The sequence below is a fragment of the Hylobates moloch genome, unplaced genomic scaffold, assembly GCF_009828535.3.
Source record: "Hylobates moloch isolate HMO894 unplaced genomic scaffold, HMol_V3 SCAFFOLD_10, whole genome shotgun sequence".
In the NCBI taxonomy this organism is placed as follows: Eukaryota; Metazoa; Chordata; class Mammalia; order Primates; family Hylobatidae; genus Hylobates; species Hylobates moloch.
In genome coordinates this window covers 57,956,146-57,980,858 of record NW_026652285.1, presented here as the reverse complement: position 1 = coordinate 57,980,858, position 24,713 = coordinate 57,956,146, and the positions used below count along the sequence as shown (strand labels likewise).

Below are 24,713 nucleotides of genomic sequence, written 5' to 3'. Positions count from 1 at the left end.
CTTTTATTCTCAAATCCAATTCTGTGATTTCTAGATTAGAAACTGGCTATCATAAACCTTCTGTAGAAATCCCAGCAAAGAAATATTTGCAAGGTAGAAAATTGATTTCCCTACAGCGGACTTCAGATGTGCCCCATAAGTGGTGATAAATATAGTTTTTATTTTGCCATTGACAGAGAGAGAGAGAGAGAGAGAGAGAAGACAGGAGAACCTACTACTTACTAAACTCCAAGAACGTTAAAATCAGCAATGGAAAAACAGTAAGATTTAAAATTTCCTAAACAGGGAACCCCGCACTAATCCCTCCTCATCATAGTCAGGTAGAGAGAGCACTTCCTTAAAGGAGGACTCCCCTCAGCCCTCCGTCACTGCTATGTTCTTCCCATGCCATAATTTCTATAGCCCCTATATATTTATTAGTCTCGCCATCTGCCCCATGGCAATGGAGGCTCCACCAGGCAGGGACTCTATCCTTCCTCAGGGTCTATAACAGTCCAGAGCAGGCTCTCAATAAATAGTTGTTGAAGGAATGAATGGATTCCACATTAGTCATTTAATAAGCATGCCCATGCAAGGATTTACAGTCCATTAAAACAATGTGAAGGCCAGGAGACCAGAATGTTTTAAAAATTAGTAATGTTATCACTTTATTAATCACTTCCAACTTTAATACCAAATCAAGAAAGTTAAAAAAAAGGCTTGGCAGGAGCTAAGAAATCTATGTAAACATGATCACTCTTCACGTTTAGACATTCTAGCACTCTCAATTTAACTATTTCGTTATCAATCCCTAAATTCAGTGGTTCTGCTGTGCCTGCAGTATCAACTCCAAACCCCACAGCAGGGCACAAAGGCCCTCTGCACCTTGACCCTTGTCTATCTCTCCATCATCTTCCCCTGCCACTGTTCTCTCTTATCTTATACTCCATCAATATCCATGCTACCCCAACACGAGCCTTCATGCCTCAGTAGGTAACATTGCCTCCTTCTCCATCTCGTCTGTGCAGTGATCTCTTACTCATCCTTTCAGACCCCACTGGAGGGTGGACTGTGCTGTGAAGAACTCCCTGACTTCTGTAGACAATGAATCATCCCCCTCTTTTGTGGGGCTTCTTACATTATCCACCATAGAAGCTGCTGGGATGTCAGGCCTCCTCTAGACTGCAAACTTCTAGAGGTACATCACACAGGTATGATGTACACATGTAGATTCCCTGTGGCTGGCATATTGTACATGCTCAGTAAAATGTTTATCGGCACCTTGGGAGGCCGAGGTGGGCAGATTGCTTAAGGCCAGAAGTTTGAAACCAGCCTGGCCTACATGGCGAAACCCTGCCTCTACTAAAATTACAAAAATTAGCCAGGCATGGTGGCACATGCCTGTAATCCCAGCTACATCAGGAGGCCAAGGCATGAAAATTGCTTGAACCCAGGAGGCAGAGGTTTCAATCAGCTGGGATCCTGCCACTGCAGTCCAGCCTGGGTGACAACAGAGTGAGACTCTCTCTCTCAAAAAACAAAAATTGTTTATAGGGAGAACAAATAAATGGATGCATGTCCACTGTTAACAAACCTATTTCCCCATCATTGTCCATCTGAGGTATGCTTTATGAAACTTTATGGAACACCAAATATTTGCTGGGCAGTATCTTATTAACATTTAGACCATTCTCAGAAATCTTCCGTAACTTTGGTGCTGGCATGTGACTTCACAGTGAAAGAAAATAAAATTTAGAGAGGTTGAGTCACAGAAAAAGGACATAGGAAAGCTTGGAGTAAAACCTCAGCCCCTGCTCCTTCTGCTACTCTATCTTGCCTCAAAGGCAAAAATACAACAAAAATAAAATAATAGATTCTTTCATTTTACTCTTTACCATTTCAGATTTACCATTACAATGCCTCACCTCTTAAACGATACCCCCAAGTGGCCCTCCGATGGTTAGTGGGAAGATTAACAGGAAAACATATTCTTTCAATATAATAAGCTAAGCATTCTTTTTCTAGATGATTACACACAATCACACAAATCTACTAAAAAGGGACTTTGTCCATGTTGTGGGGATCAGAGAAGCATTCCTGAAGGAAGTGACACCTGAGATTCATCTTAAAAAGCCAAGTAAGAAATAACCAGGCAGATGGATGGAGGAAGAACATTCCAGAAAGAGAGGCTAGGTACAGTCTGCGATAAATGCTGACGACTTCACCACGCGGAAACTTTAAAGGTCTCTAGTATGGCTTTTGTGTATTTTTGCTGAATTTCTAACTTGCGTAGAGGGCTTGTGTCAGCAGTGAATAATTCAATCAGGTCCCAATACGGATACTAGAAGGAAGTCCATCTAGATGGCCACACCATCATTGCCATTATCCCTTCATTTTCTTAAAGAATCTCTCTGCAATGGACTGATAACTCCTATGTGATGAGTTAGGGCTTTCAGGACACTGTGGTCCATTTCAGGGCGGAGGAAGTCATTTTCTAAACAGCACTGTGGTACACTATAGTTACAGGACTGAGCGTGACCACCTCAAAGGGAGAGGCACGAAAGAAATTTCCATCTCCTGCTCCCAAATCACATTGCTAATGCCCTGTCCTGTTATCACCTGCTGGATAATTTTGTGTTTCTATGAACCACCCAGATTCTGTCAAACATCACACAAAAGTCTCTCTGTATACAACAAAGTGACATGACTCAAGCTCTTATTAGAAATTATTTTCAATCACTCCCATTCTGGGAAATTAAGTCTGGCATTTTCTAATGTATTTTATCTCTTCCTAAAGAGACAGTCTCCTTTCATTTTAGTAAGTCATAAACTTTGATGTCAGAATGCCTCCTTGATAGCTCTAGAAATAGAAGTTTTAATACCCGGGGGGAAAGGAGAGTTAGCAGGGAGGTTGGAAGAGCTAACACATTAACATCACAAGATCTGGGCTTGTATTGTGGTTCTACCAATTACTAGCTCTATGACTTGGGCACATTAATAAATTTCTCTGGACTTCAATTAACTCATCCTTAAAAAGCAAGATTATTATGAAAAGTGGAAAAAAATATGTCAAAGACCTGGCCCACAATGGCCCTCTCAGTAAGTGGTAACTATAATCTACACCTCAATTCATTTTTAAATTAACTTTTAAGATTCCCCCACTTGCACATATGAAGTCCAAATTAGCAAATGAGAGACAGAAATAGTTTTAAAGATGCTGATAAAAGGCATCAAATAACATATTAATTTTCTTAGTGTTCCAACACTGTCTTTGGCCAGTTCTTCAGAAGTAGACCCAGAGTGGAGTGTTCATGGCAAGTGATTTATTAAGGAGGGGCTCCCAGGAGAGGGGAACAGGAAGGGGAGGAAGAAGCCAAGCAAGGTTGCAACTTCAGGTGAAATCTCAGCCTCAGCTGGATTCTACAGAGAGCTGTGGTGTGTAAATTATACCACAGATCCTGCAGAGAACTTGTAAATTATACCACAGAGTTTGCTCAGACTTAAGACAAGAGGGTGACCTTTCATACTCCTTCACCACTCATCAGCAAAGCCTGGCAAAGGGTTGAGGGAAGGGAGTGGAAGGCACTTAACTCCCAGCTGCTTCCAGCTGTGTGTGTGTGTGTGTGTGTGTGTGTGTGTGTGTGTGTGTGTGTGTGTGTGTGTGTGTGTGTGTGTGTGTGTGTGTGTGTGTGTGTGCTCATGTGCATGCCAGGAGTGGGGAGGAGCTCCACTAGCTCAAGTCCAGCCCTCTGAACAAGGTTCCAGGTGCGTGACCCTCAGAAGCAAACATATGCAGAAGCCAGGGTGAGCACTCAAGGCCAGTAAAGGAAGTCAGAGGGTACCTGAGCAGAGCACTGACAACAGCTGCAATAGGAATCAAGAAAATGCTGTGGAAACGTGTCTGTGTCACCTCCTCCTTTAGCTCATAGGAGGTTGCTCATCACCAAATGATATGCATTTAACTGTAAATCAAGTCATTTTTCCCTTTGGTGATTAATAAAGAACTAAGTTTGCAATCAATACTTCCGGAGAGTATAAAATTCAATTTTGGGCCGGGTGCTGTGGCTCACGCCTGTAATCCCAGCACTTTGGGAGGCCGAGGTGGGCGGATCACGAGGTCAGGAGATCGAGACCATCCTGGCTAACACGGTGAAACCCTGTCTCCACTAAAAAAAAATACAAAAAATTAGCCGGGCGAGGTGGCGGGCGCCTGTGGTCCCAGCTACTCAGGAGGCTGAGGGAGGAGAATGGCGTGAACCCGGGAGGCGGAGCTTGCAGTGAGCCAAGATCGTGCCACTGCACTCCAGCCTGGGCAACAGAGTGAGACTCCTTCTCAAATAAATAAATAAATAAATAAATAAATAAATAAATAAAATAAAATAAAATTTTGAAGGTTTGTCTTCAGGCATCAAAAAATGAGCTCCTCAACCCACTACTGTTGAGGTTTTCTGCTGAAGAACATTGTGCCGGTCCCTAATGGAGGGCACAGACCCTCTCAGACTGAAACCATGGGAAAGAGCACTGGCTAACTCCTTAAATACCAAGAGAAACACTGGCAGCAATAAGTCCTTGGCTCTTTCATATCTGCATATTCCTTTAACCAACCATACCACTCTGAGATTTCTGAGATGCTGTTTGAATTGAATTGTATTGTCTATGCATTCGGTTAACACAGATCTATAGTACAGAGATTCAAGACTCTGCCTTCTTCAAATAAATTCTTGTTATTTAAAAAATAGAATTTCTTATGCCTCTACATCTTTATCTATAGAAAGGAAATCTGGCTTAACTTCAGGTGATCATTCAGGGACTCAATGGAGACAGCCAATTGGGTAGGTAGATTGGGTCATAAGATTTTAGGATTAACTAATATACTATTATGAATGATTATAGAAATGTGAGATATCACAATATTTTTTAAGTAACACATGCAATTAATTTGTTAGGGTAGTAAGTAGTTCCATATACTGCCTTTTAAAATTTTTTCAATAATATTTATAATTTGACCATGTACAATTTAAGGCAATTACGTCAACACATCTGGAAGACTAGAACTGGAAGAGTGGAGTACACCCTACGACAAAGATCCTCTCCTTGACCAACCTCTACTTGGGCTCCCCTGAACTCTTTCTCAAGTAGGCCTGACTTTTGGACTTCCATGTGCATCTGCCTTGGATTGGTAAGAATCCTGTTAAGTTGGTTAAGCCAAAATCTTGCATATCTGATTGTCCTCCACATCTAATCAGGTTCCTCATCCTCTACTGTCCCGCAGGGGATGTCTATCACCCTGGCCTGCCCTCAAAACCAGTCCTGTTACGTTGGTTTAGCCAGGATCCCCCCTTACCCCGATGTTTCCTCTTAGTAATTTCCCATCCACTGCCACTCACCCTGCTTCTTGGCTATGAATTCCCACATGCCCATGCTGTATGCAGAGTTGAGCCCAGTTCTATACTGAGCTCTCTTTTCCCATATTGCAATAGTCCTGAGCTCTGGTTTTCTTTGACACCTGCAAACACTGTATAACCAGATACATCAAAACAAAAGTCATGATGAATTTCTGGGGGTCCCAACAGAGAGATCATATTGATGATTAATTGGCACCTTAAGTTTTTGCACCTAGATATGATGTCCATTTTTAAATAAGTGAATAATGAGTAACTACAATACCTGCCACCAAGGGTCAGGGGATGTTTTCCATGTCAGGGGTTCAGAGGACACTGCAGTAGCTCAAGAGATGAAAGAAAAACCCCTGCGGAGGGAGGGGCTTGGCAAGGGGAGAGGATTTAGCCTAGGAATGACTGAGTGTCTTCCACAAACAAAATTCTCAACAATTACTACAGTTACAAAATACCTACAATGAAATATCATTTTAAGGTGAAACATTTGCTACAATCAGTGCTAAAATGATCGAACAAAGCTACTTAGACTTGGCGTCTCCTACACTTGGCATATTTGAATTCTGAAAATTCTGAATCTGATTAGACTTCTTTTCTGTTTTTCCTTGCATTGTTTTGTAATTGAAAATTGTTGAAATTGGTAAGAATCTGTTCTGTAGTGTAAGATTCTGGCTAGAGAGAGAACTGAGAAGTCAAAGCAAACTTAATATTGTTGATTTTTGAGAGCCCATGCCAATGAATGGGATTATCCAAGACTATAGCCCTTATTTTCCATTCTTAGGTTTCCATTATGCAAGTCTGTACACAGCAGATCCATCTTTCCAAATATGCTGGTTTTCTGGTAATATCTGAGTGTCTCTGAGTTTGCTAACCCATAAGCATTTTAGGTGATGGGAAATAAATCAGACTAGAATAAATATGTACTATTGAGCAATTTGTAAAGAGAAAGAGCTATATGACAGTAATGAAGAATTAAGAAGAATTGAATTCCCAGATATTTGGGGGAAAAGAGATAGAAGACACTGTTTCACACTATGCAGGACCAGCGGAGAGAGAGATATAGTATGGGGAAATATGTGGGAAGAAGATAGGAGATCCCAAAAGGTGACAGCCAATCAACTATTTTCCAAACTCTAGAGAGATTAAGAAGGGGAGATGAAGCACTGTGACACTCAGTCATTCCTAGGCTAAATGTGTGAAATAGAAAACCATATTCAAGGAGATTTGGATAATTAGATCTCCACTATCACCATCACCAATGGTGATTCAAGAAAGATTAATTCAGACAAAGATAGCAAGGTACTATTAATAATTTGTCAGGAGGACAATAAACAGAAAAATCAAGTGCTCTCTTTCTCTCTGGAAATACATGGCCTCAAAAATCTTGAGTCTTAAAACCTTCGTTTTATCCTTATCTTTCCAGCCAAAAGGAATGCTATGTAAAAAGCATGGATGGGTTCTACTTAATGTTTAACCATTGTGAGGAGGGAAAACAGAATTCCCACAATGTCTTCGTTCACTCTGAAAATGCACCAGCTGAGATTTCAGTGTCATCTTTCTCCCAATAGCAACTAAGATCTCAAAAAGAGAAAATTTTACTCAAATTATATTAGCCTTGCAATTAATGATATAATATCCCAGGTCTTAGAGTAGATTGGACTGCATAAAAGGAATCAGGCTGAAGATGAGAAGAATTTCAAGAAAAAGTCAAGACATAATTCAAAGTCTGGGTTCTATCCCTTTCTAGTCTCAAGTGGCCATGGCCATGTGATGGGTAACAATTACAACATGCCAGGAGTGTATGCTATGACCCAGGGGAACCGCGGACACCTAGAAACCTCAAGCCATCATTCTGGGATGAGTGCGTGTGTTTTCTGTATATTGAATATGTGTGGGTCTTGTGTGTACGTGTGTGTTGAATGTGTGTTTTAAAAGTGTGTGTTGAATGTGTGTGTATTGTGTTGTGTGTGTGTGTTGTATGTGGTGAATGTGCATGTTATGTATGTATCTGTGTGTTGAATGTATGTATTAAAAGTGTGTTGAATGTATGTATTAAAAGTGTGGTTTGTGTGCATTGAATGTGTGTATGTTGTATGTATGTGTGTGTTGAATGTGTGTGTTTTATGTGTGTGTGTTTGTGTGTTGAGTGTGTGTATGTGTGTTGAGGGGTGGATTCTCCTCTCAAAATGAAGCTGATCATGACCCTGAAGTGAAGTTTCCTCCATACTCTTGTATGAGGAACTCTCCCCCCATGAGATATCTTTCCCTTCAGTCATGCTTCAGTATTAGAAATTAATTTAATACATCATTACATCAGTGCTGCCCACATTTAGTCTCTCTCCATACACTTTCACAATTTCTGTCGTATCCAAGTACCTTGGATAAAACAAGTACTCCTCACTCTGATTAAAAAAACAAAACAACAACAACAACAAAACTCCTAAATGCTGCAAGTCCCTCAGTGAGCTGCACTTCCTTCCCTCTCTGCTCTCCTCCCCAGGCCCCCACTCTGCTCTGGCCACCTTGGTCTTGCACCTGCTCTTCCTCTGTCTGGATCACTCCTCCCCAGGATATCAGTGAGCTCCCTCCCTCACTTTCTCTCGCTCTTGGCCCCAGTGTCATCATAGCAGAGCAGCTTTTCTTAACTATTTAAACACAGCAAAGCCCTCTTGCCCTGCTTCACTTTCAGTCATAGCATTTGCCATCACCTGTAGATTTCTCTATATTTCTTTCTCTGTTTTTATCTCTCCCCTCCCATAAACTTTAATAAACTCCATGAGGTGGAAAGCTTGTTCTGTTCAGTTTTAAATTTGCAGTGCACTAGATAGTCCTACCCAATAGTCTTTTTAAAATTTAAGTTGAAATGAAATTGTTTAAACCATACTTTTAAATTTTTTCTATTATGTTAACTTAGTCTTGTCCTAAACAATAATATGATGAAACCAAGAGTATGATGTAATAGGTATATTTTTTCTAATGAACACTAAAATAAATAGATAACAGAATTATCAAAATTTAAAATGTTAGTCCCTGAGCACCTCCTAAAACTCTCTTGTTACCACAGATCTTATGTGTCCCCAGCTTTGAGAAACATAGCATTACCCAGGGGCAAGACAATACTAGTCGCATATGACATGCTCAAGCAGTGAACATGGCATGGAAATAAGTTGTATTGTGGAGTCTTCTTACAACAAGTCTTAGTTTCACATCAGAAAACACTGAAGCTGGAGTCATGAGGCCTGGCTTCTGCCCCTGGATCGGCCACAAACCAGGCAACCCTCAGGCAAGTTGCTCAAATTCTCTGGGCCCACTGTCTTCATCTATAAAATAAAGGCTGCAAGTGATTTCTCAGCTGCTGCTAGCTCTCACTGTCTTTGATGCTACCACCAGCCACAAAATGCAAAAGGGAATCCTGAAAGCATTTAGGCTCATTATACTCTTTTTTATTTATTGTTTTTCAATTTTTGTGGGCATATAGTGGGTGTACATATTTATGGGGTACATGAGTTGTTTTGATACAGGCATGCAATGTGAAATAAGCACATCATGAAGAATGGGGTATTTATTCCCTCAAGCATTTATCTGTTGAGTTGCAAACAATCCAATTATACTCTTTAAATTATTTTAAAAGGTACAATTATTATTGACTATAGTCACTCTGTTGTGTCATCAGACAGTAGGTCTTATTCATTCTTTCTGGTGTTTTTGTACTCATTAACCATCCTCACATCCTCCGCATCCCTCCCTACCCTTCCCAACCTCTGGTCACCTTCTACTCTCTGTGTTCATGAGTTCAATTGTTTTGGTTTTTATATTCTACAAATAAGTGAAAATATGTGATGTTTGTCTTTCTGTGCCTGGCTTATTTAACTTAACATAATGACCTCCAGTTCCATCCATGTTGGTACAAATGACTGAATCTCATTCCTTTTTATGGCTGAATAGTACTCTATTGTGTACAAGCACCACAGTTGCTTTATCCATTCACCTGTTGATGGACACAAGTTGCTTTCAAATCTTAGCTATTGTGAACAGTGCTGCAACAAACATAGGAGTGTGGATATCTCTTCCATATGCTGATTTCCTTTCTTTTGGGTAAATACCCAGCAGTAGGATTGCTGGATCACACGGTAGCTCAATTTTTAGTTTTTGAAGAACTTCCAAACTGTTCTCCATAGTGGCTGTACTAATTTGCATTCCCACCAACTATACTCTTATAATAAAATGATATTTTTGATATAGTGACCCTATTAACTGTAACTTTTTTTCTGTAATCCTATGACCCTACCCAGTGTAGGGAGTTGAATCCCAAGCATCCAATCGTTGCCTCAAGGAACAGTCATCAAGACAGAACTAGAATGAAAGAGCTGAAGTTCTTGGCCAAGGCCAGAAAGCTCTCCTTTAAAAAAAAATTAATGAAATAAAAACAGAAGCAATGATTGGATTAGAAAAACATCTCTGCAACCCTTAGAAATTAAGTAGCTTTTAGGAAAGTATGCTAAGCCCAGTAGGTTCAAGTTTTAGGAAGAGAGGATATTTGCTAGATGTCAAATTAGCACCCTACAAATCAGCTATGAATTCCAAAGGGAAAAACTTGTATTTATAAAGAAAAGATCTGATGTCTGCTGGTCACCATCCTCAAAAGGTGATCCAACTTCCACTGATAGTGTAGCAACCTGACACAATGTGATTCCAGATGTGACACAGGTGAAGTACACATCATCTTCTGTGACGTTTTCTTCCCAAAACCTCCCACCTGAATCTGACCAAACCTTTAGAAATAAGTTCCAGTTTATAGGAAATACAGAGGATAAACAGCAAGTTGAAGAATACCAAAGAAAACAATCACACAGAGACAGAATGAGGGACATTCTACAGGACAACTGCCTAGTCTCTTCAAATAGCCAGTGTAAGGCGGGGAAAAAAAGAAGCCATGTTCTAGGCTGCAAGGAACCGAAGAAACTCAATAAAAAAAATGCAACACGGGCCGGGCGCGGTGGCTCACGCTTGTAATCCCAGCACTTTGGGAGGCCGAGGCGGGCGGATCACGAGGTCAGGGGATCGAGACCACGGTGAAACCCCGTCTCTACTAAAAATACAAAAAATTAGCCGGGCGTGGTGGCGGGCGCCTGTAGTCCCAGCTACTCGGAGAGGCTGAGGCAGGAGAATGGCATGAACCTGGGAGGCGGAGCTTGCAGTGAGCTAAGATTGCGCCACTGCACTCCAGCCTGGGCGACAGAGCAAGACTCTGTCTCAAAAAAAAAAAAAAAAAAAAAAAAAAAATGCAACGCATGAACTTTGAATTGATCTTGGTTTGATACATAAGTAACTATAAAAGGCATTTTTAAATCACTGGGGAAATTTGAAGGTAGTCTAGGCAATATCTGTTATTACAGGGTTATCTTAATTTCCTTGAGCATAATGATAATGGTATTGTGGCTGTGGTTTTAGGAGACTGTGTCCTCAGTTTTAGGAAAAACATACTGGGAATTTGGGAGTGAAGGAACATGATACTGTCAATGTATTTTTCAATAACAAGATGTTAAGCAGAGGTTGAATCTAGGTGTTGAGTGTATGAATATTCATTGTTAGTATTCTTTCAACTTTTATTCATATTGAAAATTTTATAGTAAAAAGCTGGAGGAAAAAAAAAAAACCAAGACCCACATATATGATGAAAAGTATTTGGAAGAAGACGAAATCAGAAAAAATCGTTTTTCATGTTCTTCCTGTCCCCATAGGAAATAGGAAGAGAGTCAGTGAGGAGAAAAAAAGGTTAGATACAGGCAGGAAGAGTCTATAACCTGTCCCCAGGTCAAGTATGAGAGTTCAGGAAACATAGAGCCCTGACTCAGATTTAGAGTTTCAAAAAGAAGAATCCTGAGGACCCCTTTCTTGGAAGACGAGAGAAGTTGTCCAGAAGTCAGAGCAATCCCAAGCCTGTAATGGCACAAGAGTAATAAAGTAGGGGAATAGTATATCTCTGCATAGTATGTCTATGCAGAGACAGCGGGGGCCAGTCTCAGTATTTTCCATGTCCCCAGAGCTGCAAAGACACCCTTGCAGAGACACATATGAAGGTGGCAGAACTTGGTTAGGAACACAAGATGGTACACCTGTGACTTGAACAGAGTGGTGGCCAAGGACAACTGGGAAGATGGACAGCCACCAGCATACAGAAATTACCACCAAGGCCAAGGGTATGTCCCCTCCCCCATACTGTGGCACTTTATTGACCTTGCAGCACACTCTCCACTATTTCCCAGAAAGGCAAATGCAACCTGAGTAAGGGAGAGGAAAGTGAGAGACCTGAAGTGACAGAGAAAGTGTGGAATTTTTTGTGATTACCCATCATTGTCTGAGATTACCCAGAGTGGTAGGAGATTAATTTTCTGCTACTCAGTACAGAAAGGGCTAAAAGGGTATACTTTATTGAACTATAGAAAAATAAAGTCACATGTCTCACAGGTTGTGCCTGAGATAGGTGCCTGCTCATTCTCAATCCAATCCTAGACATTTTACTGATTAATCCACCCTCTGCCATGACGCCACAGGAAAACAAAGATATAATGTGAGGGATAAACAATTACATAATATGCACATAAATCTACCTCTAAAATCACCTTGCACTTGTCCACACTCATAGAGGAAAGGCTACAAGTAAATAACACAGAAATTATTTCTTTTGGGCTATGGAATGCACGTCATTTCAATATAGAAACATCTAACGTTTCAAGGATTTACTTCAAACAAAATGACAAAGCCATGCTATGGAGTCTGACTTAAAAGATCAAGAAACAGCCCACATGTTGAGCTGCTCCCTGACATCCACACCATTCCAGGAAGAGATGGCTAAGGCAGGGCTGCCTCTCTTTGCTCTCAAGCTGGAATGTCAAAGGTACCCTTATTTATTAGTCTGTTCTCATGCTGCTAATAAAGACATACCCAAGACTGGGTAGTTTATAAAGGAAACAGGTTTAATGGACCCACAGTTGCACATGGCTGAGGTCTCGCAGTTGTGGTGGAAGACGAAGGAAGAGCAAAGAGACTTCTTACATGACAGCGTGCAAGAGAGCTTGTGTAGGGGAACTGCTCTTTATAGAAAAACCCTCAGATCATGTGAGACTTATTCACTATCACGAGAACAGCATGGGACAGACCCACCCCCATGATTCAATTGCCTCCCATCATGTCCCTTTCAAGACACATGAGAATTACGGGAGCTGCAATTCAAGATGATATTTGGGTGGGGACATAGCCAAACCATATCACCCTGACAAAATGCATGCTACCTGCAAATTAACAGTAAACAGAGTCACTGGGAATGCCAACTAAATAAGAAATACCTTCTATTGATAACTTAGAGGCAATATTTTCTTGAGATGACCACACATTTGAAGGTATAATCAGGGATATTTAGTGTTGGCCCCAGATGCAGTATTTCTTATGTCAACAGTAAAGAGACTGTGGCTCCACAATAGAGAAAAAGATTACATCACTACACATCATAATAATAAAGGATCTCACCAGAAGTGCAGGGCAGACTTTTGTAGTGAGTGTGTGATTGTATATAATGGTTTTGTAACAAGGTGGTAGATATTAAAGCTGGGGGGGAGCCTCAGATGATTCTCTGTCCTGTACTATTATAATATTTCCAGTCTTTATGCAATTTTCATTTACAGGCAATCCAGGAAGCAAGTGCAGGAAAGGCTCAGTTGAGTGGTTGACTATACTCAAGTCTTGCCCAGACTTCTAAAGTTGACAACCACAACCGTAAATAGAAACACCACTTCATTCTCAACATTCTCCCTCCCCACAGCACCCTCACCCCTTAAGTCACCTCCCCCTTCCTTCCTTACACTGTTACTGAAGACAGAGATGACTCTTCTGCTTCAATCTAGGATATTAATGTCTACAAAAGACTTAAAGAATTGAAATGGAGATCAGGTCACTGGCTCACTGGCACATTCTCTTTGTCCTCAGGCCACTAAAGTTCCCAGATAATCACAGAAAAGGCCAATGTGTTTCTGCTTTTGCTGACGCTTTGATAAAAACAAAGGTCTTCCACCGCTGTTAGCCTGTCCAAGCCTTGGCTTTCTCACAGAAAATGCAGGGTCTGTGGTTATAATAATATAAAGGACAATCTATTGCATAAGGAAGAATTTAATTTCTCGAGAATCCCTCTTTTCCTTTCTAGTAGGCTGTACATACATCAGAATTAAGGCCTATTTTTTAAAATAAATCACTTTAGCAGTTGTAATCCTTTCTGTACAAAAGGGAAACACATTAGAAGTTTCCATGAGGTCATGTTTTTAGATCTAAGCTAGTGGGTGTTGGAGGGTCCCATCCCCCTCCCACTCCTGCCCTTTCCACCTCTTTACTTCAGTAAATACTCCTCTCCTGAAAAACTGCTAAAACCTACCTACCAAATCAATCAATGAAACAAGTTTTCATAAACCCCAAAATAATTTAAAGTGATGAATTCTTCAGAGGACAATAAAATTAAGAATTTGCAATAATTCACATATAGTGTATTAACGGGCTGAAGGGCTTAAAAGAAGCACATGTACCAGCACATTTGTATTCATGATACATACCCATAAAGTAGAGACACAGTAATTACAATTTTTTCTATAGACTCAACTAATAAACCTGGAAACACTAATATTCGCTGTTTACATTTGTGACATTTTTCTGCATTCCAGATTCAATATGAATTCAACAAGAATCACCCTACAATCTTTTCTTTAATAGTGTATTACTAAAACATAAATCTGAAAAATAACTACCTCTTAGAGAATTAGTTTAAAGAGCCAGATACTAAACTAAGCACTGATTTAATTCTTATAATCACCTGAAGAGATGAGTATTATTCCTTCAATTTACCAAAGAGGAATTAAGATTTAGAGTTTAACAATTTGCCCAAAATGATGGCGAGCAGGTGGGAGATCTGGGATTTAAACCCAAGTGTGTTTGATTCATATGTTTTCAATATTACTTTCCTATATGTTCCTTGGGTTGAAGACTCAGGAGTTAACAACTTACAAACATGAAAGATGTGCATTATTCAAACAGGCTGTCTTCTGAAGTGCCACGTGACAATTCTGCTGATTTAGAGCTAAATGTATTCCCATAGTCATTTAGTATTCTTGCCCAAAATAAAGTAAGATAAAATCAAAGCATATGTCAGAATTTAAGCCAAGTTATTATCTGTCTTCTTCATAAATTCTGAAAAGCTTTTCCACCAAAATCAGATGTTAGGAATGAGATGGAAGAAAAACAAGAGAGGAAAAAATATAAAATTAGAAAGCAAAAAGATGCAGGACAAAATGACAGGGAAAACAATGAAAGGTAAAAGAGAAGTGAAGTGGGAAAGGAAGAAGAAAACCAGAAGATTTTCAGATTTTGAAAGTCCTGTTTGAAATGGGCCATGAGCTATGTGAGGAGGTCAAAGCAAATTCCTCCCAAGGTTAATGGAAGACCAAAGAAGTGGTAACAATATTTCCTGACCTTTAAGTACAAAATCTAATTTTTTAAAGCCTCTTTCACCTTTAGTGAAAATAGTAGCATGGAAAGTCCCAAACAATATTGCATGCACTTTCTACATTACAGGAAAACATGTGCTCTCACATGAATCATGCCGAGGTTGTGGGAATGCCCAGGTAAAACCAGCAATTAAAAGGTAGAGTTCATCCACCTACAAGGCTAAAGGCAGAGATGCTGATTCTTTTTCTTCCTGTCTGGCCTACTCTAGCCAATTCTTAGAAGTCTGACACACATTTTCAATATGTTGTAAAGAATAAGCATCTTCTGCTCTCAGATAGACAGAAGCCAAATGTTGGCAGGGAAAGAAGTAAGAGACTTTAAAAAGTAGATCCTTACCTCACAAACACACAGGAAAAGTTTTCTATAGCATCGCCAAACAACAGAAAAGGAACACTTGGGCGAATTCTTTTCCCTAGATTCATTTTCATTTTATTACCTTACTCAATGACTCTTTCAACTGAATGTCTTTCCTGAAATTTCTGAGGACTTGGTTGATATTGACAAATTTTGTTGTCTCTTAAGAGAGTGCTGAGATAGACTTTGAACTCCACTTGAAGCTGGGAGGAAAGTAGTTTAACAAAGGGTTTCTGTGAAAACTTATTTCTCTGATACTATTTTGTGTGGCTTATATTCCCATGCTATAAGAAAGAACTGGCAAAGTTCATTACTTGTTTTACAAAGAAAGAGTTAATCACTGAGATTTTCAAAATTTCTTTTTTGCTTTATTAGTGGCTTTCTGATACAAGAAATTTAAAATATTATTATTCATCTCTATGAAAATGTCACACTAGGCCGGGCACGGTGGCTCATGCTTGTAATCCTAGCACTTTGGGAGGCCGAGGCAGGCAGATCACGAGGTCAGGAGATCGAGACCATCCTGGCTAACACAGTGAAACCCCGTCTCTACTAAAAATATGAAAAATTAGCCGGGCGTGGTGGCAGGCGCCTGTAGTCCCAGCTACTCGGGAAGCTGAGGCAGGAGAATAGCGTGAACCTGGGAGGTGGAGCTTGCAGTGAGCTGAGATTGCACCACTGCACTCCAGCCTGGGCGACAGAGCAAGACTCCATCTCAAAAAAAAAAAAAAAAAAGAAAATGTCACACTAGAATTTACTCAAGTATCTTTATTCTATATGTCTCCAAAAAAGAGAGGACTACTTCATACCAAATTTTAATAAAATAATTACAAAAAGGCCAGGTGTGGTGGCTCATGCCTATAATCCAAGCACTTTGGGAGGCCAAGGTGGGTGGATCACCTGAGGTTGGGAGTTTGAGACTAGCCTGACCAACATGGAGAAACCACGTCTCTACTAAAACTATAAAATTAGCCGTGCGTGGTGGTGCATGCCTGTAATCCCAGCTACTCGGGAGGCTAAGGCAGGAGAATCGCTTGAACCTGGGAGGCATGAGCCGAGATCACACCATTGCACTCCAGCCTGGGCAACAAGAGCAAAACTCCATCTCAATAATAATAATAATCATAATTACAAAAAGGCTAAAGGGCTAAGTTTAAAAAATACACAGAGTAAAAAACTAGTGAAATAAATATTTAGAATTATGTTTACCACCTTAGAGCAGGAAAGATCTTCCTAAGCAAGACACAACTTAAATGGAAAAGATGGACAGATTTGCTTTTATAAAAAGGTAAATCTCTTTGGTTACCGAAAGACGCTATCAAAAAGCCAAAAGACTAGAAGAAAATATGAGCCACAAATATCACGAATAAATAAATAAATATATATAATTGGCAAAGTATATCTATAACTCAACAATAAAAATAAACATTACTCTTATTCTTCACATGATAAAGATGCTTACATTAATTATTAATCAACGTATCATTTAAACTCAAATAGCCAAAAGAATTGATAATATTCAATATAGATCAGAGTAATAAATGAAAGGGTATCCTTACATTTACATCCTTACTGTTAGTGGGAGACTAAATTGGAAAGGCATTTATGCAAGGTAATCTATTCACATTTAAACATATATATCTTTCCTCCTAGCAATACATTTCCAAGTATCTATCTTTATACAGAAGATATTATTTGAAAATTACTTGAAATAATTTTCTGAAAACTTGGTAGAAATGTCAATGTCCATTAAAAGAAGAAAGTCAAATAAATCATAATTCATCAATAATAATAACAATATTACATATTTATAGAGCAATTACTAAGTGCCAGAAACATTACCAAGTGGTTTATATACATAAGCTCACTTTGTCTTCATAACAACCCTATGGGTTAGGAATTAGTATTGTCCCATTACAGATGGAAATACCGAGGCAAGAGAGGATGAGATACTTGCTCAAAGTCACATAGCTCGTAAGAGGCAGAGCCAGGTTTCAGATCCAAGTAGCCTGATAACAGACAACTGGGAAATACTATTAAATGGAATGTAGTAGATAGCTAGGTACTGATAAAGAAAAATCCACAAGGCAAATTGTTACCCCCCCAAAAAATGCAGAACAAGACTGGTATTATAATTTCCTTATGGAATCAAAAATGAAGCCATATATTTGATTGTTTACATACTGTATGCACCTTATACAGTTAAAGAAAGTTATTTCTAGGAGTGGAAATGGTCATGCAGAAGAAGGTGATGGGAACATCCATTTTTATGTTTATGTATTTCTAAACTCCTTGAAATTCTGAAAAACAAAAATGCATTCAATTGTTACCGTTCTAATTTTTCGATGGTATTTTTCTTTTAAAAAAAAGAAGGAAGGGGGTGCGTATGGAAAACAGTTTGTCCTTACAGATGTTTCTACAACTGTGTTTCTGGCTTTTGGTCACATTTTTTCCTCTTAAAAGTTGATCCAAATATCTGTTAAACTCAACCTCTTAAACTTCCCAGAATTGTTTTCAGCTCATATAAAAGGCTTTAACCTTCAACCTCTTTAGCTTTGGCCCCACTATGTTTATGACTATTTTTAAATAGGCAGATTTTTGGTTGCTATTGAAAGACACTCAGAGATCATTTATAAGAGCAGAAACTGTGGGCCTTGAGTCTGGACTTAGGAAAATGCAGATCTGCATCCCCAGGCAGAGTAGCTTTCCAGCCTTTACTAGTTGGAAACCTCCAACACTTAAGTAGCATAAATGAATGTGGATAGGACAGTTTACATACAAGAATCAGAGGCTGCAGAGGAAATCTGTGCAGGCTATTAACACTGAATGAAAAGAAAGCTTCCTCTTCTAGTTTCTTCTACAGAGATTTCTTAGGATCATTTAGATATTTCACTCTCGAGTGACAAAGGCTGCATTAGTACTTAGGAATTAGATATCATATGTGGACTTCCATCAGGAAATGTAAATAACACAAAACCAAATAGCCAAAACTATCTTCCAGCAGGGTGATGAATGCCAAGCTCCCTCCTCCCTGCTGGCTCCCTTATATTTTTTGCAACCCTGTACACTATCAATGCCACAGACAGGGCTCCCAATGTGGAGCACCCTTTGAAGACTTGGCAGCCCTGGCGCTCCTCAATGCTTCCATTTTCCCTTCACATGCACTCCTACATCTTCAATGAAGACACGGAGCCAGGAAGCAATGCGACAGCTAAACACAAGACTTGATTACAACACAAGGAGAGCATTCAAAGGCATGGTTGCCTATTCCTTCGGCAATGGAGCTGTTCTGGAAAATTCTTTCAGCCCTACTTCAGTGAAAACTAAAATTAAAACAAACCAGAGGCAGCCTTAGAAGAAGAGGGATAATATTGTGCATTTTCATATAGGGATATTGATACCAACATAGATTTAGATAGATTTGGTATACATTTTATACATTCATATTAAACATATGTATGAATAATCCCTACATAGATGGCCAACAGTAACAGAAGGGCATTATTTGTGGCTTCTGCAATTATGGTAGCTACATATCAACCAAAAAAGCAATAGGACAGTGTAAAGGCACAGAAATGAACAAGGAAAAACTGGGAGAAATTCTACCCCGTGACATCTTTATGGAAACAGGGCCGGGAGCCTATTGGACACTAGCAGCAAGAAGCTTAAACTCTACCAAGCAAGAATAAAATATAAATTCTAGGTTTACCGCAAGATATAATCCCCAATCTGGCACTTTTGCCAACTTCAGAACTGAAAAAACATCATATTCCAAAACTATACATTCAAAGGTAGGGAGGTAGAAATTGAAGACGTTCACATGCAAAATAAAAAGTCAAAGTGAATCCTCCAAACTTAAACAATGACAATTGTTTAAAACAGTGTGTGAAAACCTACACACCCTGAGACAAAACCTAGACAAATTGATCTCTTGTCTATGGCCATGACTCATATGGAATAATCTAAAAAAAAAAAAAAAAAAAGAGGTGGGACTCTGTCTCTTAGAAACTTAGAAAAGTCTCAGGTTCTCTCTTTAGTCACTCACAGTTTAGCCATCCTCCAAATACTGTCTTCCAATTACCAAACTTAAGTGGACGGAGTTGAAAATCTTCTCTGGTCATTCTGTCGTTAATATGTATTGAGTGCCAACTCTGGGCTAGGTACTCAGTAGATAAAGATGACCACCACAAATATGAATGCTGTTGCCATGGAGCTCAAAGTCGTGCTGCCTGTTCTGGAGTGGACCATCAGCATTTGGTTTACGATGATTCCACAGAACAAGGAACAAAACCCGATGAAGCTTACAGACCTGCGGACCCATCTTCAAAGACAACACCACAGCTCACTGGTTGTATTTACAAATCCAAGTTTCACTCACTAGTTTGGAATTTAGAAATCACCTCCCCATGGGAGCAACACCATAAATAATGTTTGCAGGAATAAGGGGTGGATCTCAGGTCAATCCATAAGGCTTGTGTTGCCCTGCATTCAGCTGTAGTGTGGTGACCTCAAGAGGTTTCTGGGGTTTGTTCCTCTGGGACCTTCATATCAACAGCATTGAACTGTCATTTATATTCTCGAGTTTTCCATTACAGATTGAAACAGTCAACACTCAAAATAAACCGCACATTGCTAGGGATGGGCAAAAAGCTGTGAGTGCCTATGGGTGAGCCAGCCACCTTCCTCCTGTCCCATCTGCCTCCAGCATAAGAGAATAAGGATGGGCTTAGACCCTCCCAGAAGATGCTTAGGAAGGAAGGAATAACATTCTGAACAGCTCATCTGCACAGCAGCCACAAGCCTCTTACATGGTGCCTAGTCCTGGCCAAAGCTATGCACAATTCATACCGTTGTTACTAAGAAACCACAACCAATACATTCCCTGGTTATTTTTGGAAGCATAATAGTATTTTTACATTTTCTTCCCTTTTTTAAGACATATGTTTTTCAGTGGTAATCCCAGCTCTAATAGCATTTAAAATACATTGACTCACATTAATGTTTAAATACCACGTTTTACGCAGTTTTATCTGCACTCAACGCATGAACCATATCTTAATTTCTAGATCCCCAAAGATTATCAACTTGACATCTGACTTGCAAAACAATAACCCTAGATCAGGCTCTTTTTGTTCACATCATGCCCCAGATAGACATGTAGCTTAAAATAGAACAGTAAGCTATTCTAAAAAAAAAAAAAATCTCTGAGACAAAATTTCTAAAAATGATTTTATTTGTGTGTAGGAATGAGGGAACAAAACATACAATATGTATAGTAGTTACTGCTGTAGGAAGCCATTTACTGGCTCTGTGGCAAGGTTACGCACACTCTTTCTTATAATTCATTAAGGATGCCCTCAGGTTATACTCAGAAAATCTAGATGCTTTAGTGGTAATCACCCCAAATTATCTAAATGAAATACTGTTTCAGCCTTAGTGCTGGAGTCTCAATATGCAACATAATTTTCTTCTCTGAAAGAAAATGTCTACATTTTTTTCTCCTCCATTGCCACATTGTAAGGAGTAGGTTGCCATTTACTGGCAATTCTGCCAGTGGTTTTCCTAAACCGAGGGTGGGAAGAAGCTCCTAAATTTTGCTCCATGGATTCCCACTCAGCTTTTGCTGAGATCCCAGAAGAACCTGGATATATCCTCTCTCCAAAAAGCTCATGGGATGAAATACTTCCAACTAAACTCTTCAAGACCGGAAACTCTACTGTTAGTTGGTAGCCTCCAGTGAAATCTATGTTTAGAGACATCCAGTCCAAGTGCCTCTAAGGAAAGAAAGCACCTGATAAACATGAGAACTGCCAAATGCCATGGTAGGGTGCGGCACACACAGAGCAGCCGCCTAGCCTGGGCCTGGGTGCAGCTGAGATATGGGGATCCCAAAATGTGTGCAAAGCTGTGGGTGAGTTTGGTTTGCGATGTCTCTCCCAACACCTTGTCACACTCCGAAGGGGGCCTGGCAGCCCATGTTTACTGTAGAGAACAGTGATTCTCTACACTGTTGTGTAGAGAACACAACAACCAGGGTAAGCAGGATCAGTATTTTCCAGAAACTGTTAGGAATGCCAGCTGTCGGGTGCACACTAGACCTGCTAAAGCAGAAACTCTGGGGGTAGCCCAGGAATCTGTGTTTTCTCAAGTCCTATAGGAGTTTTTGGTACACAGTCAAGTTTGAGAACCACCCCACAGGATGAATTAAAATCACTGTGGGGTGGTCCCTCTCCCAAGCCTTATTTATAATTGGAGAATGAAAGATCTTTTCTCCCCTGAAGAAACATCAAGGATCAGCTGGCCAAGCAGGAACCAGGACGAGGTTTTTGGAGTTATTTTAAGCCCCAGTTTACCACCACTCCTCCCTTTTCATTTCTGGCTTAGAAATGTTCACAGGCACCAACAAAGGGAAAAGGGGAAACATCAGAAATAGGTCTGCTCTATCCCAGATGTCAGTATATGCTGGGCAACTTACTGCTACTGAAACATTCCCTTTCAAGTAAATAGCAATATTAGCAACATTACTTGTAATTCTAACAGACCATACAGATAAAGAAAATCCACCTAACCTACTCTCCAACGCACCTAAGACACCACTAAACCTTCCTCACAGCATTCCCATTTAGACACTTTTAAATAGTGTCTATCTGTAGGAGACCACACAAAACACAACACTAGCATATTATCCAATACATAAGTTTAAACTTCAGAGCAAATGGTTTTAAATCATTGAAACTTAAACCATTAAATCACTGCTCCAAGGCATTTTTTATGTAACAAGAAATTTATACAAGTTTTCCCTGTAAAGTAAATTTTCCAACCTCTAAAAAAAGACAAGTTATCTATTTTGGGTCAATTAGTGCCTAATTTTTAATCCAGCCCTGCTAATTTTTCCACTTAAATAAAAAAAAAGCTATGCATTCACGAAGCTTCCATGTACTGCTGATAGCTGTTCTTATTTTGCTTCATAACACTGTTGTTTAAATTTCAAAGAATGAGGATCTGGAAAAGCAGGAGCAACACCAAAAGCATACCACTGAAGATTTGGGAATCAAATGTACAGCAGAATAGACCTTTCTGCACAAAATACATGTGTCCAGGCTATGCTATCGCCACTGTGTCTCACCTGCTTCTGGAGCAAAAGAAACATCAAGTACTATTTCTTTGTCATATCTTTATTAGTCCCTTGATACTCAAGAACCCAGTTCTGTCTTCTGGGACAACTGTTCTCATGGAAAATTGGGTAGTGCTGAGTAATCAACATTATTTTGCTCTGTCTTGATTTGTAGTATCAAAGCCTTGTTACTATTTTTTTAGCCTTAAAACCTAATCATCATAAATCTAGCCGCTTCCTTCTTTAGTGGTAATTAGCATTAGTCATAAGCCAAAAATGATCCACATAAGAAGCTAAATAAACACAACCCTTCTTACCTTTCATGCCAAACTTGGAGTGTCTTGCCAACTTAAGCAGAAACAGCATTACCAAAAGGCAAAATCCCACCACAGACGCAATCACCACCACAGCATAGACCTAGAGAAAGGAAGGGAGGGTGGTTACAACCTTGCTATTTAGTTCCCTATAATCATATGGTGATGATGATCATGATGATGATAATGATACAGGCAGTTTGTATTTATTGAATGCTTACCACTTGTTCTTATAACAGCCTTATGTACACCAACTCACTTAATCTGTGACAACCCTATAGTGAAGTATGTAAGATCTATTATTATGCCTACTTTACAAATGAGAAAACATAAGTTAAAGCTTGTAAAAATGACTATCCAATTGGCATTTTAAAAATATTACATCTCTCTTTCCATCCATCTAAAGAGGGAGGAGAGAGAGAAAGAGAGGTGGGCAGAGAAAGGGAGAGAGAGAATATGAAATATGAACAGCAAAATACTGGTGATTTTTCTGTGTGTGTGTGTGTGACAGAGTCTCACTTTGTTGCCCAGGCTGGAGTGCAATAGCACAATCATGGCTCACTGCAGCTTCGACCTCCAGGGCTCAGGGTATCTTCCCACCTCAGCCACCTGAGTAGCTAGGACTACAGGTAAACACCACTATACCCGGTTCATTTTTAAGTGTTTTTGTAGAGACAGGGTTTTGCCATATTGCCCAGGCTGGTGTTGAAATCCTGGGCTCAAGGGATTCTTCCACCTCTGCCTCCCAAAGTTCTGGGATTATAGGCATGAGCCACTGCATCCAGCCAGATAATTCTTGAAGCTGGTGAAGAATACAATGGGTTCATTTTACTATTCTCTCTACTGAAGTGCATGTTTGAAAATTGTCCATAATAAACGGCTATTTTTAAGGTTAGCTATTGTTGCTCTTAGAAGTCAGGTACCCTGGGAACAGTGAGTGGCACTGGAAGGGAGCAGGAGGGCACTTCTTGGGTGAGTTCCACTTGTGAAAGCCCATTGGGTTGTACATTTATGATATGTGCATTTTCCCATATATATGATATAAGCCTAAAAAAGTTTAAGTAAGTTTAAAAATGTAATTGCCAGGTGTGGATTACACAAGTCAAGAGGGTAGATGTAGATATATGTGAATCCTTTCCCATCCCGGAGGTAGAGATGACAGAGGTACACATAGAAATGCGATCACTCTGCTACCATTGCTGCTGACCAAGGCATGATGCTCCTCTAAGTGCATCTTAACATTTTAGAGCAAAGTTGTCAGCAGCAATATGTGTCTCCTTCCAGTCTTACTCAGCCCAAAGTCCTGCTTCCAAAAACAGTTGGCTTCTCTAAACCAGGAGTTGGCAAACTTTTGCTGTAAAGGTCAGATGGTAAACACTTCAGGCTTTGCCAGCCTTGCAGTCTCTGTTGCAACTAAGGATCCAGCTCTGCCGGTGGAGCATGAAAGCAGCCAATGATGATATGTAAACAAATGGGCATAACTGTGTTCCAATAAAACTTTATTTACAATGACAGCAGCTGGACTTGAACATAGTTGCCAGTGCCTGCTCTGAGATGTCTTTGATAGCCACTCTGGCTTAAGAATCTGCATAACAATTTTTAAGATGGATATTATTGTCCCTATCCGTAGTAATCATTAATGCTATTTGTCTAATATTTCTGGTTTTCTCTGTGTTTCTCTTTGTAGGATACATTTCCTGGCTTGCTTGTGGTTAGGTGGTTCATGTGACTAGTTGAGACTTGTATCACTGCCAGGGTGTGGAACTTCACTTCTTGTCCAAGATCTTAGTCTAAGGCAGTGTTTCTCAACCAGGGGTGATAATATTGCCATCCAGGGGACACTTGACAATTTGGGGTTGTTGTCACAATGAGGGGGAAAGTACTACTAGCACCTAGTGGGTAGAGGCCAGGCATTATTAAACATCCTACAGTGCCCAAGACAGCCCCCCAAACAAAGGATTATTTATCCCCAAATGCCAATAGCGCCAAGGTTGAGGAACCCTGCTCCAC

General features: G+C 39.9%; 1 protein-coding gene across 7 annotated transcripts in view; it reads right to left on the bottom strand.

Moving 5' to 3' along the window:
- NTRK2 (neurotrophic receptor tyrosine kinase 2) overlaps positions 1-24,713 on the bottom strand; it is a 545,280-nt gene that overhangs the window by 253,926 nt on the left and 266,641 nt on the right. For all 7 annotated transcript variants that reach the window (XM_058445160.1, XM_032164403.2, XM_032164410.2 and 4 more), the window contains one exon: positions 22,707-22,806. In XM_058445160.1, the coding sequence (XP_058301143.1) occupies positions 22,707-22,806 (100 nt within the window). The remainder of the gene's footprint in view (positions 1-22,706; positions 22,807-24,713) is intronic.